The sequence below is a fragment of the Engystomops pustulosus genome, chromosome 1 (genome assembly GCF_040894005.1).
Source record: "Engystomops pustulosus chromosome 1, aEngPut4.maternal, whole genome shotgun sequence".
Lineage (NCBI taxonomy): Eukaryota > Metazoa > Chordata > Amphibia > Anura > Leptodactylidae > Engystomops > Engystomops pustulosus.
Genome location: NC_092411.1, coordinates 76,943,873 through 76,963,509, shown reverse-complemented (window position 1 = coordinate 76,963,509; position 19,637 = coordinate 76,943,873). Strand labels below are relative to the sequence as shown.

At 41.3% G+C, this 19,637-nt stretch overlaps 1 protein-coding gene across 1 annotated transcript in view; it reads left to right on the top strand.

The window, feature by feature from the left end:
• The window catches only part of GALNT9 (polypeptide N-acetylgalactosaminyltransferase 9), a 173,494-nt gene that overhangs the window by 77,301 nt on the left and 76,556 nt on the right, over window positions 1-19,637 (top strand). The window contains exon 6 of the mRNA XM_072144435.1: window positions 16,993-17,110. Coding sequence (XP_072000536.1) covers window positions 16,993-17,110 — 118 coding nt within the window. The remainder of the gene's footprint in view (window positions 1-16,992; window positions 17,111-19,637) is intronic.

Here is a 19,637-nt window from a genome sequence, read left to right as displayed (position 1 = left end):
GAGATTGGTTTCTACTGTCGTCCTTTTGGTTACCCTTTCCAGTTTAGATATATCATTGAGTAGCTGATGTAGCTTCTTATTTCTTTGTTTTTTGAGCCATGCCCCTAAAGACATTAGTTCCCCCCTTATTAACATTTTGTGTGCTTCCCACGTGACTCCTTGTGTGGTGTCTTGAGTTGTGTTCCTGCTAAAATATGTTTTTATTTTTTCTCTAAATTTGTCTACCTGAGTGTCATCGTCAAGAAGGTTTCGTTTAATCGCCATGTGCAAAACTTTTTGGGGATATCTGTTAGACAGAAGGTTGTTGAGACTGGAGCGTGGTCTGATAGTGTGGTTGGCCCAATATTCACTGAGCTGATTATTTCTGGACTGGTGATGGGTAAGAGTATGTAATCCAACCTTTGGAAATTTTTATGTATTTGCGAATAATGTGAGTAGTCTCTTGTGTCTAGGTTTAAAAGTCTCCAGCTGTCCAATAACCCTGATTCTTGTATTGCCTTAATAGCTATTTTCAGCGTTTTTTGTGAGTGGGCTGACTTTTTTGTCGAGCAATCTATTAAGGGGTTTAACGCTAGGTTTATATCTCCTCTTATGATCTTAAGTCCTTCTGCCATGGTATCTATTTTCTTGAGTGTGTCTCTCAGCCAGCTTGCTTGTCCTGCGTTTGGAGCATATAAAGATACTAAAGTTACTTGTACTGGACCTATTTTCCCTTTGACGAGAAGGGCCCTTCCCTCTGAATCCCTCCATGTGAAGCTGTGTGTGAATGGAATATTTTTAGATATCAAGATGCACACCCCCTAGAGGCCTTAGTATATGTACTGTGAAAACAGTATGAATATTTGGTGCGTGTAAAGGAGGGGGTGCAACCCGATTTAAAATGTGTCTCTTGTAAAATACATATGTCTGACTTATCTCTTTGTAGGAGGGTCATTATTTGGGACCTTTTCCTAGGTAAATTCAAACCTCTGACGTTGTAGGTGGTGACTTTAACGGTAGTCATTGTTGAGAGTGCAGGAGTACGTAGTGAGGTTAGACATGTCGACATCACTGTTGGAGTATTCTGGCAACAAAGATAAAAAAATAGTAATAACCATAACAATGCAAAAACAACAATTTTTGTTGTGGTGTTTGCCCTCGGGTATTCCCTTCTAAGGAGATGTTTGGTGTTTGACCCTGGGCTATTGGGTGTAGACCTCTTCGATTGTATGTGCGGTCTGTATCACCTTTGTGGTGATTCTGGTCCTGTGTGTCCCCGGGGGGCGTAATCGGGGAGTTAAAGACAACCGTTTAGGTTGTTTGTGTATGTTACCGGGTGTCCAGTACAGGGGGGGGGAGGTGGGGATGTACCGGTTGGGGTGTGGGTTGTTTGTGTAGCCTGATCGGTATGTACTAGCCTGATCCTTTGTTTTATGTTTAGTGCAAATTTAGACCAATAAATTTCTATCTTCTGGCCTATCCATTCTGTTTTTTTTTTTTTGTTTTTTTTTTGTTTTCAATGGATAGTTTCCCTAGTGTGATGTATTTTGGGCATAGTGATAGATGCTCTCTGGGACAGTGTACTGAGTGAAAAAAAAAGGGGGGAGGGGGGGAATAGAGAGAGGGGAAGTGAAGGAGGGATAAAGTTGAAAGCGAGCCCTTTGACATACATATATATATATGTATATATCATAGTGAGAAATATATATACATTTGTATAGGGTTATAATTAAGTATATCCTTGGGTATACTCAGCTCTGCTTCAAGGTTTGAGGTACGTCAAGTACCTACTGAATAGAGGATTTGATCAAGTTATCAGCAAGGATCTGTGTTCTGCATCTTCTTTCCCTTTTGTTTCGGTGACTTGGTCTTCCTCACTGTTTCCCATCCTCCAAGTTTGGGTAGCTGTGGGAAGTCCATATGTTGATCACTGACTGGGAGCCATGATGGTATGTCCATTGGAGGTACATCCAAAAGTTCCCATGCTCTTTGTAAGTCTTGAGGCTTCTTGATGGTACATCTTCTCCCATTTTTCTGGAATGTGAGACCAAAAGGGAACAGCCATTGGAACATAATTTTCCCATTCCGCAGCTGGTCCGTAAGCGGTTTTAGCATTCGCCTTTTGTAAAGTGTGGTAAGTCTTGATAAAACAAGATTTGGCTACCATCAGTTTCGAAGGAACTTCGTTCTCTTGCTGCCTTTAATATGGCCGCAGTCTCTTTGTAACTTAACATCCCACATATCACGTCCCTTGGGGGCTTATCTACTTTTGGCGGTGGCCTTAGAGAGCGATGTATTCTTTCTATGATCATACTATCCGCTCTTTCTTTTGATGTCAGTTCAGCGAAAATTTCTCTAACTTTCTTTTCTAGGGGATCATGTGTGATCATTTCTGGGAGACCTTTTATTTTGACATTTTTATGACGGCTCGTATTCTATTGGTCTTCTATCATTAATAATGATGAGTTGAGCCCCTCTGCTTGTGCTGCGAGACAGAAAGCTACTGCCGCACTATGCTCTGTAATGGCGGCCTGGTTCTGCTCCAGCATCTCCACTCTCTGCCTCGTGGCACGCACTTCTGTGTGAATGGCCGTTAGCTCTTTCATTACTGGCGCTAGTGCTCACGCTAATATTTTTTCCAGTACGGACCTGGAAAGCGGCGCTGTGTCTGCTGCGGTGTTGGCAGTTTCTTGTTCCATCAGGCTGTCTGTATTGGAGTCGTCCATGTCGTCTGGATCATGTGGCGCCATCTTAGATGTCTGCGCTGGAGGAGTCAACAGTTTATTCCGTAAGTATTTGTCGAGGTCCCCTTGTCCCTTCCTTGTTCTGGGGGTCGCAGGTGGTTCGTACCCCTTATTTCTATCTGATTTGCCCATTTGGGGGGCAATTGGTCGCTGAATTTCAATGAATCAGGCTCAGAACAGCGGGAGCTCCGGGATTAAGCGTCCGCCATACAGCTCAGTCAGGCTCCGCCTCCCCAGAAAATACACATTATTCAGATATTGTAGCTTCTCTCCAGGGTATCTCTGTTCAGGAGATATCATGGGGGCAACAAGGGGACCTCCAAAGATAATCCAGCCCTGTTCACAACTTCTCACTATTCCACTATTCTTACTATTCATCAATGAGATGAGCGTAGCAGATGGCTGTGCATGTCCATTCTGCTCCATTCATCGCTATGGAGCTGACAGAGATTGCCAAGCACTGTGGATAGGGTCTAACTTTAAACCCCTGTAAAATAGCATTGAGAGCAGCATCTCAAGTTGTCTAGGATTGCAGGAAAATTGAGTCCTGTCTGGTGAACTCTTTCCTGGGGCGACAGGCTGGGTGCCCACAGAAAGGGCTCTGACTGCCAGCTCTGGCACCCGTGCCATAGGTTTGCCATCGCTGCCCTATAGCTTTGCAGTGAATTATTAGTATGTAACAGGGAGGCTATTTTGAACATGGTCTTTGGAAGTTCAAGTTTTAATCTGACCCTATGTCTATAAATCATATACTTGAAAACCATAAGATACTTTCTAGAATCAGCAACTTTTTCGTTTGTTTAAGCAATCAAGGGTGCAGAATGACATAACATTAATTTCATGGTATTTGCACTTCTTCCATAATTATATCTCACAAAAGCAAAATTATTTAAGGATGACAAATGTTCAATAAGATCAAGTATATCACTCTCAAGTATATTGATTCTTAAGTCTTCCTTTCTGCTTATCAGGCCTAAACTGATGTGAACTTGCTGAACGATATTAAGAAGTATCAGTAATTCATTGCAGAGGACTGCCAAGGCAAACAAATAAATCCATGATAAACAGTATTTTTACACCCACATAAGAATTATCCACAGTGTTATAAAACAAGTTCATACTGAGAATGTAATGAGACTCCCACACCTCAGTATCCTAGACTGTAAACTCATCTGCAATTTATTAGCACTACTATTAAGTGTTTAGGAAGTGTCTCCTATCCATCACCAGTTCTACAAACAGTCAATAAATAAGCATTAGGATCAAAAGAAAATCTAAGCTTATTCTTGATTTATCCCATTCCTTACGTTGCTGCAAAGATCCGACTCTCTCTTATTAGTATCTTATACCACATCAGCACTGATCTATGTGGAGGAGACACACCATATTTTCTGGACTATGAGAAGCACTTTTAAGCAGGAGAAAGTCTTGCTATACAGTCTTATGATCTAAGGTTAGGAGGATCTAGCACTGCCAGACCCTCCTGACCGCTGTCCTGGAGATCGAATGAAGCGCTGATAAAGCATATCACCCGATCTCTCAGAGAGCAGAACATCTGCAGCATTCTCTCTCACTCCCACTCTCCCGACACAAACCTATGTAGGACCCTGAATGACATCCAGGGCCGATTCTGGCCTTTTTGCTGCCTGAGGCAAAAATGGAAATGGCGTCCACCCCCATCCAGCAGCCTACCCCTGAACCCCTTTTATATTCGTCTCAGTTTATTTACAGGCAAACCTTTAAAATGCATCTACAATCTATTAAACATGCTGACACTGTCCCTGGCCCACAATCAGAAGGCACAGGCTCCCTGACACAGACATTAGTGACAACTAGTACCTTACAGGTGACAATCTTCTCCATCAGAAATACAACTTCATTACCACTTCTAGCCGAGACTTATCGCTATTGAATTTGACGCCAGATTTTTTCATCCCCTGGCTGCACATCTTCCACACTGTCCGTAAAAATACTACAGTTACTTACAGTGTAATGTGACCTGGATAACAGTGACCCTCACAATTTACCATAATGCCACCCCCCCCCCCATATGTAAAACATCCACTGTGTGAACCTACTAATGTATTAGAATATATACTATACTATGCAGAATCAATAATATATTCTTTCCTTTAATAATTATATATGGCACCCATTTATAAATTGAAATACAATTTGTTTGCACCAGTTTTCTGCCGCAGCTGTATTGTGTCTGAAAAGACAGAAAAGATGTGCACCTAAAGGAGCATACCGGTGCACAGTTGGATTGTGTGCCACAATTCTATCTGACCCGCGCCACAATTGTGTCTGCACCACAATTCTAAAGAAAAAAAAGGCACTCTGCCGGAGAAATGCAGGGGGTGCCAGATACATGAAGACTGTGTGACACATTTCATGAATCTGTCGCACACTGCACCCTGTACATAGTTTGCACTAGTTTTACAATGTGTAACAGGGGCGTCGCTAGGTCAAAAGATCCAGGGCTCGTGCCCCGGATCTTTTGGACGGTGCCCCGGATCTCCCTGGGTCAGCAGGACATCAGTCCCGCTGCCCGGGCATCTTCCCCTCTCTCACCACGATCCTATGTCCTCTGGACATAGATCGTGATGAGAGGCTGCACAGTGCAGAGTGTACACTGCTTTCCCTGCAGGACCTGTGATGATGTCACGATCACATGACCTGCAGGGGGAAGCAGTGTACAGATGCACGAGTGAGGTGAGAGGGAGAACATAAGCAGATCTATATGCATAGCTCCTAACCTTCCCGATTTTGACGGGAAAGTCCCGTTTTTCTTACCTCTGCCCCGCGTCAGGGGCAGATTGTCACGGATTTTCCCCCCAGGTCCCGCTGTGTACCGGCGCTGTGTCCCCATAGTAAATACTTTGAAAGCCAGAACTGATAGTACAGAATGGCTTCTACAGACATCGGGCAGGGAATCCTTTTCAGAGAAGTGTCGGCTTAGCGGAGAGAGCAGGGACCACGTCATCAGCTTCAGATCAGCATCTGTCCATATATGGTCACTGCATCTCCTAGGGTTCCCCAAAGCAGACATCGGGCAGGGAATCCTTTTCAGAGAAGTGTCGGCTTAGCGGAGAGAGCAGGGACCACGTCATCAGGCTCAGATCAGCATCTGTCCATATATGGTCTCCAGGGCTTCCCCAGACACAAGCTCTTTATTTAATTAAATTACATAAAGTTTTGGCCAGGCTGAGATTTGAACCTGGGACCCTCTGCACTGTAGACAGGAGCCTTAACTAACTGAGCTATAAGCCCAGTGATACTTATCTGAGGATTTCTGCTAACTAAGAAGTGTTATCTGCCACTGTTACATTGTGACACAGACTAATGCACTGATATATAGAGAGGGATCTTCTCAGAGATTATTATTGTAATTAGTGAGACTATTATTATTATTATAAATGTTATTATTTTTATTATTATGGAGATGATTATTAATAATAGTAAAAATAATAATAATCATCTCCATAATAATAATAATAATAATAATAATAATAATAGTTGCAATAATTACAATAATCTCTGAGAAGATCCCTCTCTATATACCAAGGCAGTAAATCTGTGTCACAATGTAACAGTAGTCACAGTTCTTAGTTACCAAAATTCTACACCTAGATTATCACAGAGGTTATAGCTCAGTGGGTTGGGGCGCTGTGTCATTTTTGTACATGGACGCTGCAGTTTCTGGCGTGCCGCCATTTGGTCCCTCTTTCCCTTTCACAAATGTTGGGAGGTATGTATATGGGGCACATTATAGGAGGACTGTATATGGGCACATTACAGGAGGACTGTATATGGGGACATTACAGGAGGACTGTATATGGGGACATTACATGAGCACTGTATATGGGGACATTACAGGAGGACTGTATATGGGGACATTACAGGAGGACTGTATATGGGGACATTACAGGAGGACTGTATATGGGGCACATTACAGGAGGACTGTATATGGGACACATTACAGGAGGACTGTATATGGGGCACATTACAGGAGGACTGTATATGGGGACATTACAGGAGGACTGTATATGGGGACATTACAGGAGGACATTAGAAGGGGTCTGTGTTTGGGGACATTAATGGGGACTGTGTGCAGGGGACATTACAGGAGGACATTACAGGGGTGCTGTGTTTGGGGACATAACTGGGGGACATTACAGGTAGCTGTCTGTGGGGACAATAATGGGGACATTTTGGGGGGGCTGTGTGTGGGGACATTACTGGGGGACATTACAGGAAGGCTGTGTGTGGGGACATTACAGGGGTGCTGTCTATGGGGACATAAATGGGGACATTTCAGGGGCGCTGTGTGTGGGGACATTACTGGGGGACATTACAGGGGGGCTGTGTGTGGGGACATTACAGGGTTGCTGTGTGTGGGGACATTACTGGGAGACATTACAGGGTTGCTGTGTGTGGGGACATTACTGGGGGACATCACAGGAGGGCTGTGTGTGGGGACATTACTAGGGGACATTACCGGGGTGCTGTGTCTGGGGACATTACTAGGAGACATTACAGGAGGGCTCTGTGTGGGGACATTACTGGGGGACATTACAGGGGTGCTGTGTGTGGGGACATTACTGAGGGACATTACAGGAATGCTCTGTGTGGGGACATTACTGGGGGACATTACAGGAGGGCTGTGTGTGGGAACATTACTGGGAATATTACAGGAGGGATCTGTGTGGGGACATTACTGGGAGACATTACGGGGGGCTGTGTGTTGGGACATTACTGGGAACATTACAGGAGGGCTCTGTGTAGGGACATTACTAGGGGACATTACAGGAGGGCTGTGGGTGGGGACATTACTGGGGACATTACAGGAGGGCTGTGTGTGGAGACATTACTGGGAGACATTACAGGAGGGCTCTGTGTGGGGACATTACTAGGGGACATTACAGGAGGGCTGTGTGTGGGGACATTACTGGGGGACATTACAGGGTTGCTGTGTGTGGGGACATTACTGGGGACATTACAGGGGTGCTGTGTGTGGGGACATTACTGGGAGACATTACAGGAGGGTTGTGTGTGGGAACACTACAGGAGGACACTAGAAGGGGCCTATGTTTGGACATTACTGATGGACATTACAGGAGGGCTCTGTTTGGGGACATTACTGGGGACATTACAGGGGGGCTGTGTGTGGGGACATAACTGGGGGACATTACAGGTGGCTGTCTGTGGGGACATTACTGGGGACATTACAGGAGGGCTGTGTGTGGGGACATAACTGGGGGACATTACAGGTGGCTGTCTGTGGGGACATTACTGGGGACATTACAGCAGGGCTGTGTGTGGGAACAATACAGGAGGACACTAGAAGGGGCCTATGTTTGGACATTACTGATGGACATTACAGGAGGGCTCTGTGTGGGGACATTACTGGGGACATTACAGGAGGGCTATGTGTGGGGACATAACTAGGGGACATTACAGGTGGCTGTCTGTGGGGACTTTACTGGGGACATTACAGGAGGGCTGTGTGTTGGGACATAACTGGGGGACATTACAGGTGGCTGTCTGTGGGGACATTACTGGGGACATTACAGGAGGGCTGTGTGTGGGGACATTACTTGGGGACATTACAGGGGTGCTGTGTGTGGGGACATTACAGGAGGGCTGTGTGTGGGGACATTACAGGGGTGCTGTCTATGGGGACATAACTAGGGGACATTACAAGGGGGCTGTGTGCGGGGATATTACTGGGGGACATTACAGGGGGTTGTCTGTGGGGACATTACCTGGGGACATTACAGGGGGACTGTGTGTGGGGACATTACAGGGGTGCTGTCTATGGGGACATAACTAGGGGACATTACAGGGGGGCTGTGTGCGGGGATATTACTGGGGGACATTACAGGGGGGTTGTCTGTGGGGACATTACCTGGGGACATTACAGGGGGACTGTGTGTGGGGACATTACAGGGGGGCTGTCTATGGGGACCTATGTGGGGGACATTACAGGGGGCTGTGTGGGGGACATTACAGAGGGCTGTGTGGGGGACATTTCAGGGGGGATTTGTGGGGGACATTACTGAGGGACTGTGTGGACATTTCTTGGGGCATGTTCACACGTGGCAGTAGGATGGGGCCTCGTTTTGCGCACACATGAGTTTCCAGTGATGGTTATGTGATGGAAAAGAGCACCTGGTGTCTTGTATTTGTTTAGATGCAAACTTGTGAGCGCAGCCTTACAGTATTTTGGGACAGTGTTAGGGGCAGCAGCAGGATAACACTGTCAGGGTGTGTTCACAAATTGCAGTTACAATCAGTTTTGAGGTGGTTTTAGGGGCAGTTTTGTTAATTTAACAGGTGAAAGAACTGATCTGAGCGGGTGAACAACAAATGTTGTTCACATAAAATAACAAAACTGCACCTAAAACCACCTCAAAACTGATTGCAATGCATTTTTAACTGCAACATGTGAACGCGCCTTCAGAGAACCAAGATATTGTGACAATGAAGGACATAACATGTCTGTGTGGTGAACTCCACAGGAAGGAGACATGGTGATGTCTAATAGTGAAGTGGACATGTCCCCAGCAGTCACTGTATGTAACAAGTAGGGATTTCTCCTGTGTGCAGGAGGGGGTATTGCTGAAAGTGCGATACACATGCATTCGGGCCCGTGCCCCGGATCTTTTATCACCCTAGAAAGGTCATTTGGATACAGCCCCTTTTAATTTAATCATTTATATAGAGTTCCTACACATTAAAGCCCCAATATAGACCCCCCAATTAAATAATATATAACCCCCGATTGTTTAATTAAAATATGGCGGTGCAGAAGGAGTGGAGGCTAATTGTACAGAGGTGGTTAGGAGGCTGTGTGAGAGAAATGGATGCTGGTAGCACAAATGGGAAGAGGAGCTGGAGGAGGCTGTTTGGGGGACATAGAGAATGGAAATACAGAGGGGATGATGAGCTGGAGGAGGCTGTTTTAGAGAAGTGGAGGCTGGTTATATCAAGGGCTACAATCAGGGGTATAACCGCAGAGTCAGCATCTGACCTGACACACTAAAGAATAGTGTATTCGCACAACATATTGGGGCACATTTATCAATCAGTCTGAAAGTCAGAATATTTCCAGTTGCCCATGGCAACCAATCACAGCTCAGCTTTCATTTTACCAGTGCTCATGAATATTTTAAAGGGGAGCTGTGATTGGTTTCCATGGGCAACTAGAAATATTCTGACTTTCAGACTGCTTGATAAATCTGCCCCATTATGCTACACATTGTAAAATCTGTGGAAACTATGTAGAGGGTGCAGTGTGCAACAGATTCATGAAACGGGTCACACAGTCTTCATCTATCTGGCACCCCCTGCATTTCTGCGGCAGAGTGTCATTTCTTTCTTTAGAATTGTGGTGCAGACACAATTGTGGCGTGGGTCGGATAGAATTGTGACACACAATGCAACTGTGCACCGGTATGCCCCTTTAGGTGCACATCTTTTCTGTCTTGTCAGACACAATACAGCTACGACAGAAAACTGGTGCAAACACTTCCTAAATACATGTGCAAGCAGTTTGTACGTTCTTTCTAGTTGAATGTAAGACAGAAAAATGTGGACAGAATAAATGTGGGCCAGTATGTTTATAAAAGGGCCCATAATCCACAGTATATAGCTGAGCTGGCAGCTCAAATAAGAAATGTCTGGGGAAAGGGTGAGGGACAGCAGATCGGTAGGACCTCTCATCTCTAATTCCTTCAGTGTACCTCCCATATGGGGTCAGAAGTTACAGGGACAGATCTTTGTAAGTTTATAAATGTATATATCAGTGCATAAATGTGTGTACACGTAAGTGAATAAATGTGTGTATGTGTGTATAAATGTGTGAATATACAAATATGTACATTTTCTCAGGGGATAAGGGGCCCCATTCAGAAGTCTACTATCGGGCCCTTCCTCTCCTAGTTATACCCCTGGATACAATGCTTTGAAAGTGGAGGCTGAGTACATTGCAGAGATGTTTGTGTAACCACCAGGAAATATTTAATAGGTAGCAAATATAATTTCCTTATGTCCAAATATGTTATTTGTCATATAGTAAGGTTCATCTTATGGTATATCAAGTTTCTAATGTATTGGTTTGTTCCCGAGGTGTCATTGATACGGTTCATAAAAATATCCAGGCACCTTTCGGTTCCAACTTTTTGCAATGTATGCCTTGTAATTTGGTTGTATTTAGGCTACACAAAGAAATAAATACAGAAAATACATCACACTAGAATCATATTATCTCAACCAATAATTACATTCAATGGAAAATAAAGGAAATAAGAAGCAATAAAAATCGGATGAAATGGATACATAGAAACGTCTTAGGGAAAGGAAAACCTGCATGGTTCTGATATTTAGATCTCTTTGTATATTATCATCCCATACCAATGATTTATTCCATCTAATTTAAAATAATAAGGATAATATCATCCATGGAAGCGGCACTCCAATTGTAAAATATTAAGCTTTATTCACCCATAGTCAATGTACAGCACAAAGTTTCTGCATGGAGGAGCTGAAATGTTGTTCTGTACATTGACTTTAGGTGAATAAAACTTCATTTTTTATAACTGGAGTGCCGCTTCCACGGATGATATTTTCATTGCATAAATACTGGCTTTTTGAGTCAAGCCTTAAAGGTAGCGTGCACCCACAACTACAGGACTTAGACCCATGAAATTGCTGTGCTGCTCCACACTTTGTCGTTTATTTTAAAATAATAATAAAATAATTTATACAGGCAGTCCCCGGGTTACATACAAGATAGGGTCTGTAGGTTTGTATGTAAGTCGGAACTGTATATTTTATCATTGTAATCCCAGCCAGAACTTTTTTGATCTCTGTGACAATTGGATTTTAAAATGTTGGATTGTCATAAGAGCCTGGATTAATAATAAAGCTTCATTACAGACACCTGTGATAACTGTTACAGCTGTTTATTATAGCCTAGGACTAAAGTACAATAAATTACCAATATCAAGTGGTCCGTTTGTAACTAGGGGTCGTATGTAAGTCGAGTGTTCTTAAGTAGGGGACCACCTGTAATGTCAGTTACATACATATTTTTACATGCCAAAAGGTATTTGTTACGTTGAGTGTGGAGGAATGTGCCTGCCACAGGCTTGTGTCTGCTGACATAGTAGGGGGTATGGATCCCACACATCCAATATTTAATAAAGCAAAGGGCTGAGGGGGTGTACTGTATTCATTGATGTCTAAATTAAGCTATTGTTGCTAGTTGTTAAGCTAGACTCTTTCTGCTCATACTATGTATATACATTTTATTCTATATATAAAACTGTCTCTGATTTTTATTATTATTTTGCAGCCTGTAGCAAATCTATATATGTTTGTCAGGTGTGGAGGGAGTTCAGGGATCAGAAAAATTTATGTCCACTGATCCATTTTTTTATCTAGTAGCCAGTCATTCTATCCTGTATTTTTGGTGTCCTTACCAAATCTCATTTGAGTAATGATGACCTGTTATAAAGTGCAGAGCACATGTTTAATTCACTTTGAAATTGTGGCTATAAGAAATCTGCCCTGACTGTAATTGGTGTCTATTGCATATATTGGCATGTGGTTAGCACAACAAAATTAATTGTACATAAATTTAGAGCGTGTATATTGTAGGATATAAAAAGTGAATAAAAGTGCTGTTATACAAGAAGTTATATAAATGGCTAAATAATGTGTTTTTTACCCACAATACCCAAACTTCCACCAGTAATACCCGCAATTATTGCTGGCACCGATCTTGGGTGTTAACTATTTAAATGGTTCCAGCATTGTGGCCATACAGCACATCATCGGGAGCGCGACCCTCCCCAAAATGGTGGCACCCTATGCCGCCAGCATGTTAGTTCCTCCGTACACCTGCTCTTTTGAATAAAATGTCTCTAGAGGCTTTGCCAGGGACATTTAAAGAGTTAAAACCTGGGATAGGGGCATTACCAGCAGAGGGGGGTTTACCTAATCCCATACCCAAACTTCCACACTACTGCTATCCATACAGTAGCCTCTTGTGATTGTACATAACCCCTCAATACAATGCTCATGGGTAAGATACATTGTGGTTACATGTATAGATACCAGATGATACCTCTCTATTTACGATTATACTATTTATGATTTTTTACTTTTCAGTATGACTATAACATCTGGTTTATGCATATACCTATTCGTGGGGGTGATTCAGATTTGTATATTTTCTGCAATCTTTGAGGGGTTTGATGCCTTTGGGGGCTTTTGTATTCTTTATGTCTTTTGAATGCCTATTTTTGATTCATACAACAAATTGTTCCAGTATTTATAGTTACAAAAAAATTTGTATATTTAATTCATCTTTGTGCATGTCAATTAATTTAATAGTACTGTAGGTTAGCACAATCTAATGCAGTACACATGATCCTGGAATTAGTTCGGTAAGACATTTTCACATGTGAAAATTCTCCAGCAACAGCGAGTGTGCAGGTGCGGGGACAGTAACGCCCCATGCCGCCCACTTCCAACCGGCCACAGAGGCCCTGATAAATATGCCCCATAGTCTCTTAAAGTCTGCACTGTTTTGCCTATATACATGTTGGGGCATCTATATTTACTTATCCATTTATTTACAGAAAGAGCAATTGCCCCACAGGTATGATCCTGTCAATCTGGGTGGTAGTCACATAACTTGTTGCATTTGTTTATCTGTATAGTGACTGTGGATCATCCGCTGTAAGATAAGACCAGTATTTTTCAAAAATTCACAAAATCTGATTGGTATAGTCATCCCATGTGCCCATACATCTTACAGATGTTTTTGTAGGGTGAGTTCAACTATTTGTAAGTAGGTCTTCCATGTTAGTTATTTTGCACTATGGAGGATATTCTTGCAGGATGTGGACCATCTTCTTGCAATAAATGGAGAATAAAGTTTTCCGCATTCCATCTCAAAATCCCCACTTATAGAACAGTTCCTCCTTGCACTGATATTGGCCATCCAGTATTTCTCTTTTGAGGTGTACTGGGTGCCAGCTTGGCCAGTCCATTAAACAGTTTGACAAAGTTGTCTTTCTATAGAATGGGGTGTGTAAATGTTCATAGTCGTCAATTTTGAAAATTAGGTCTAAAAGACAGATGTGTTTATCATGGATTTTAGGGGTAAAAGTGCATTCTAATAGTATTTTGATTCAAACATGTGACAAATTGATTAAACCTCTCCCTGTGCCACTGAGTTTTTAATTAGGTTTAATGTTATCTGAGTCTCTGGTCATCATATTAACAGTTTAATAGTTAATAATTTACCAGTGCCTTGACATGTTCTTACAATTTAGTTGTTAAAATATCAGTGCATGGCAGCCACAAGTAGATGCCTCAGTGTGTAATCCACAAGTGCTTCCATTGCAGTGTGTACCATCAACAGTTATCCCATATTTGTACCCACAGGTACCCACAAAACAGTGCATCTATTCTTAACAAGGAATTACAGTAACCAGTATTCCCACAACAGTGTCAAACAAGTTTTTCTTTTCAGGACACAGTGCAAAATTGCTAGAACATTACTAGAACCATGTCTTCTTTGGATGGAAGGGAGATTGTGTTTCTTCACATTGTTCTGGTTTGAAACTTGTTGTTTTGTCATACTCCTAGTGATGTAGGGTTCCCTGGAAGAGTTCCTAACCAATTAATATGATAGAACTAGATCCAGACACTCACAATTGGATGCATGGGAAATAAAAAAAAAAATAAAAATGTTTTTCGTGAGCATTCGATTTTGAGTGCCTGGATCTAGTGTTTTTGACTTTGACGGTAATAACATTGCGGCAACAAATATGAGTAGACTGGAGCCTTATTTTATTTATAATGGGTAGGCTTATTATATACATAACTGAACACTTCCTTGGAAGTACTTGGTTGTTTGATAACATGGCACCATACCATGATACATTTTACCAATTCAGCACTTCTCTATTGGGATGGAACATCAAACAACAAAAAACTAAACAAATGGCCTTCTGGGAAATGCCTTGAATCATAAGATAATGACATTCACAAAAAGACTTTGCCAAAATGCAGAAATGTCCAGCACATCCTCTCCTGCCCAGTTATACAGTTAGAGCAACGCATTGTCAATAAGTTTTCAGTAGGAAGCATTGGGTCTCAAATTTTTGAAAGAGGTGGTGCACTGGATCTTATACCCCCTATCCTTCACCTAAATATTCAATTGCTCTAAAAGAAATTTTGCTGCCAGGAGCCATGGGTCAATTAACATGCCTTTAATATCCTTCTGTAACAAGAACCTCTTCATGCTGCAGCTTCATATGCTATTAAACTGTGCAGGAGTACTTCTCCCACCCCCACCCTGAAACTTCCTGCTGCTGCGAGATTACAGAAGGTAGAGGGAGGGGGAATTGCTGAGGTAAGAGCGGGAGGGGGTGAAGTTATGTAACAGCCCATAACTGTACTGTCACATGTGATGTGGCTTTACAGACTGTCACACTGTACCACCAACCTCCCCCGCTCTCCTAGCACTCAATTAGCATAAAATTAAAAGTTTATTTTAGAATGACGTAGGTCATGGATAACAAATAGAAGATTCCCTCAGTCATGATGCCTGCATTTAAGAGTAAGTGTAAAAATGCTTCATTTTGATGGTAAATTTAAAAAAAAATGGATAATGCTGTCGTAAATGAGGTTAAATTTTCCTATTTACATATTGTAGATAAAAAGAACACATAGATTTATAAATTATGCTGTGTTGTTTTTTTTTACAGTTTGTCGAAGTCTCATGTTTCTTTCAGCGATTCCATTAAATGGTTAAATTTTGACCTTGAATCTTTGATCTAAGTATTACCATGCTCCTAGATGGAATAACATGATTTATTACAAAACTAACAGAGTACTAGAACGAATTAGTCCTGAATCGACAAGGGACCACATGGATGCCAGGCACACATTACATCAATAGCTTTTTCTCATCAAAAATTCACATCCCATATTGGATATTTGTTAAAAACAGACTTGCTTACAGGAAACAGAATTAAAACACATCTGCCTACTAAAGACCTATAATGAATTGTACCTTCCTGAAAATGACAGTATGACTTAAAAGATAATAGTGTGACCTTCACCAGGGTCAGGGATTGATCAATTGCTAGTTTATCAAACTTATGTTAGAAAAAAAAAGAAAATACCGTAATCAGTTCTGGCCATTATTCAAGAGATATTTTTAACCCCTTAACACCACACACTTCAGTGTGATCACGCTATCAAATGATGTTATTATTTTTTGGACGCATGAAAAAAAATGAAAATCTTGTGTTTAAAAAAGTTTTGCCATATTCAGAGGCCAATTATTGCTTCATACTTCAGTCTACATCATTGTGTAAGGTGTCTTTTTTGAATAAAAAGAGCTGATTGCGACAATTTTGGGGTCTGTGTGGTCTTTAGATCAATCTGTATTCAAATTTTATGTATTGTCATTTTTCAAACAATTAGTTACTAGGACATTTTGGTGCTATTTTCCATTTAAAGATGAGAATAACATGCTTATGATTTTGATTGTTTATTGATTTTTATGTTGGTTCTAAGAAAAGGGGGGATGTGTAATTTTATGTTTTCATGAATTTATTTGTTTTACCTTTTATAAAAAATATATTTTTTTAATATTATGCCAACATCCACTCTCCCCTCCTCATCCAGCCAGAGAGCTGGTGACATCAGTCAGCCAGATCACCAGCAGAAAAAGGATATATTGATATGGTAGAATACTGTATATCAAAGCAAACTGAACCCACAGAACTATCAGACTTTATTTGGGTTCTTCTAGTTCTGATGCCAAAAAATATTGCAACCCTAATATAATCATCAGAATGCAGATGTGAGTCTCAAAGTTCATTTACAAATTTTATTTTTTCGTGAAATCAGTACAATTTATCAATTTAATAACCATTAAATAAGTCAACTCATCATGCGTAAAACCATATAAAGGAGTTCTATATCACTAGTTCTTTCTGCTGGAGAAACCCTCTGACCCATTTAAGTAACAATATTTAAGATATTAAATAATTCATGTTGCATCAAATATGCATACAACTAGCTACTGAGACATAATTCTATCTCAGACATTAGGCGTTATCATTCTAATTTATTGTAACAACCTAATCCATATTTTACCAAGCAATAAAGTTAAGCCTGAGCAGCCAAAAAACAAGTACTGTTATTTAGTTACTTTATTTCTCTCTCTTTATAGAACGCCAGCGATGATTGGTTGTTCCTTTGTGGTGGACAGAGCATACTTTGGAGACATTGGGCTTCTGGATCCTGGCATGGAGGTGTATGGAGGAGAAAATATTGAGCTTGGCATGAGAGTAAGTTTTCCGTTTTAATGCAGTGTAATTTGCCAAATCACATTTTTAAAGTGCATGCATTGTACTCAGTAAAATATGGGTGTAAAGACTGAGTACAATGGACAGATTCCAGGTGTGATATAAAACTCATTGCAGGCAGTTTGACAAAATACAATATTTATAGTGTACAGTTTGTTGACTTTCTAAATGCTAGACTGGGCTTAAGCCTTAAGCTGTTCAACCCCCTGCCGATCCTTAAAGCGTTCAAAGCTAGTTCATGGAATAATATATAGTAATTTTTAAAAATAATTCTGCAATAGTAAAATAAAATGAAACTTTATTATGAAATACAGGCAGCCCCCTACTGGACTTACAGATGACCCCTAGTTACAAACGGACCTCTGGATGTTGATAATTTACTGTACTTTAGTCCCAGGCTACAACACTCAGCTGTAACAGTTATTTTATGCGTCTGTAATTAAGGTTTATTGTTAATCCTGGTTCTTATGACAATCCAACATTTTTAACATACAATTGTCACAGAGACCAAAAAAATTCTGTCTGGGGTTACAATGATAACATATACAGTTCTGACTTACATACAAATTCAACTTAAGAACAAACCTACAGAACCTATCTTGTACATAACCCGGGGACGGCCTTTAGTCCAATAACTAAAAAACACTAGTGTATATTACTTTTAGCACTTTCTTTTAGGGTAAAAGTAAATGGTCTTTACAAACCAGAAAATCATTTGGATACATGTCTATCAATGATATTTATTAAAATAGAAAACTGGCGGAGAAGGCAGAGTGAATCTCTAGCAATGTTTTCATTATTACTGCCTATCCAAACCATGTCAATTTTCCAGAAATCCAAAATGGCTTCCACCTGAATTATAAAATTGATTCTCCTTTCAGTTAGTTGCCTTGATTTCCCTGAATTTCCTGGCTTCCACATTTTCATACTTTTCTGAAACCACAAAACTAAATACGGTAGCTATTTGCTTTTTCTTCCTATTTTCTTAATGTGAACAAAAAGATGTAGTTAAAAGTTGGCAATAATTAAGACTCGGCCTTAATAAAATGTTTTTAAGGGTAATAAAATAAATTGTAGAGCTCAGGGCAAAGCATCACTTTGTGTAAAAGTCCTGTATAGATCAGTCTGTCTGGCCTATACACAGGAAATAGATTTCCTTAATCCCCTAAGCAGTATGATAAATAAAATAGAATTGGCAGGCAAGGAGCATTCAGTAATTGTCACAATATTATGGAAACTGCTAAAAAATAAATTGAAACAACTGTGTAAGTCAATTAAGAAATTAAAATCAGTACATTCTTCTTTTTGCCGGTTCGTATTTTCACTGAAAATTTCAATAAAAGCCTCAGGACAGGAATTGGAACTGCATTATTGACAACTATAAATATTACCAGTGTTTTTCCCAGGACATAAAAGCTTATTGAATATAATGTTTTATGTATTTTATAGGAAACTGTACATTCTATTGGTCAGTTGATATAGAAATCTCATTGAACAAAAATAACAGATATAAGTTAAGCTTGGAAAATTTAAAAAATTCATACCTTTCTAAATTGTCGCTGGTCCTTTCTTGCCCGAAATTTAGGATTTTGGGGATTTTTGATTTTTTTATGCACAAAAATGAATGGGTGTTACTATTTTTTGCCTTGTTCTAATATAGTGACATTGTCCTAGTGTTTATAATTGAAGGTGCAGAGCAGAGAGCAAAGGAGAATACAGGCAGTCCCCGGGTTACATACAAGATAGGGTCTGTAGGTTTGCTCTTAAGTTGAATTTGTATGTAAGTCAGAACTGTATATTTTATCATTGTAATCCCAGACAGAACTTTTTTGGTCTCTGTGACAATTGGATTTTAAAAATGTTGGGTTGTCATAAGAATCAGGATCAACACTGTTTTAAAGTCTCTACATCTTGAGAAAGGGCATGCTGGCCCTGAAACAAGTTGATGTTTTTGGCATAGATAAAAGGTTGTGATTCTTGGGGCACACTTATTTTTGGAGAATGTTTTATATAATTTTCTGTCACGTCCGTGCCAAAACGCTGCACCAGTAGGTGGTGTTAAAATGTTTTTCTGTCTCCTGTGATCTCTAGTTTCAGTCCCCTGTGATATCTAATTCAGTCTTAACCGTTTATCTAGTGGTGGTGTTTGCAAAGTTGCTGGGAAGGTGCTGACATATTAACCAGCCTTACTTACCCTTGGACCCCCATGTATCCTGCCAAGCCTGCCTTGGACCCCCGTGTATCCTGCCAAGCCTGCCTTGGACCCCCGTGTATCCTGCCAAGCCTGCCTTGGACCCCCGGGTGTCCTGCCAAGCCTACCTTGGACCCCCGGGTGTCCTTCCAAGCCTGCCTTGGACCCCCGGGTGTCCTGCCAAGCCTGCCTTGGACCCCCGGGTGTCCTGCCAAGCCTGCCTTGGACCCCCGGGTGTCCTGCCAAGCCTGCCTTGGACCCCCGGGTGTCCTGCCAAGCCTGCCTTGGACCCCCGGGTGTCCTGCCAAGCCTGCCTTG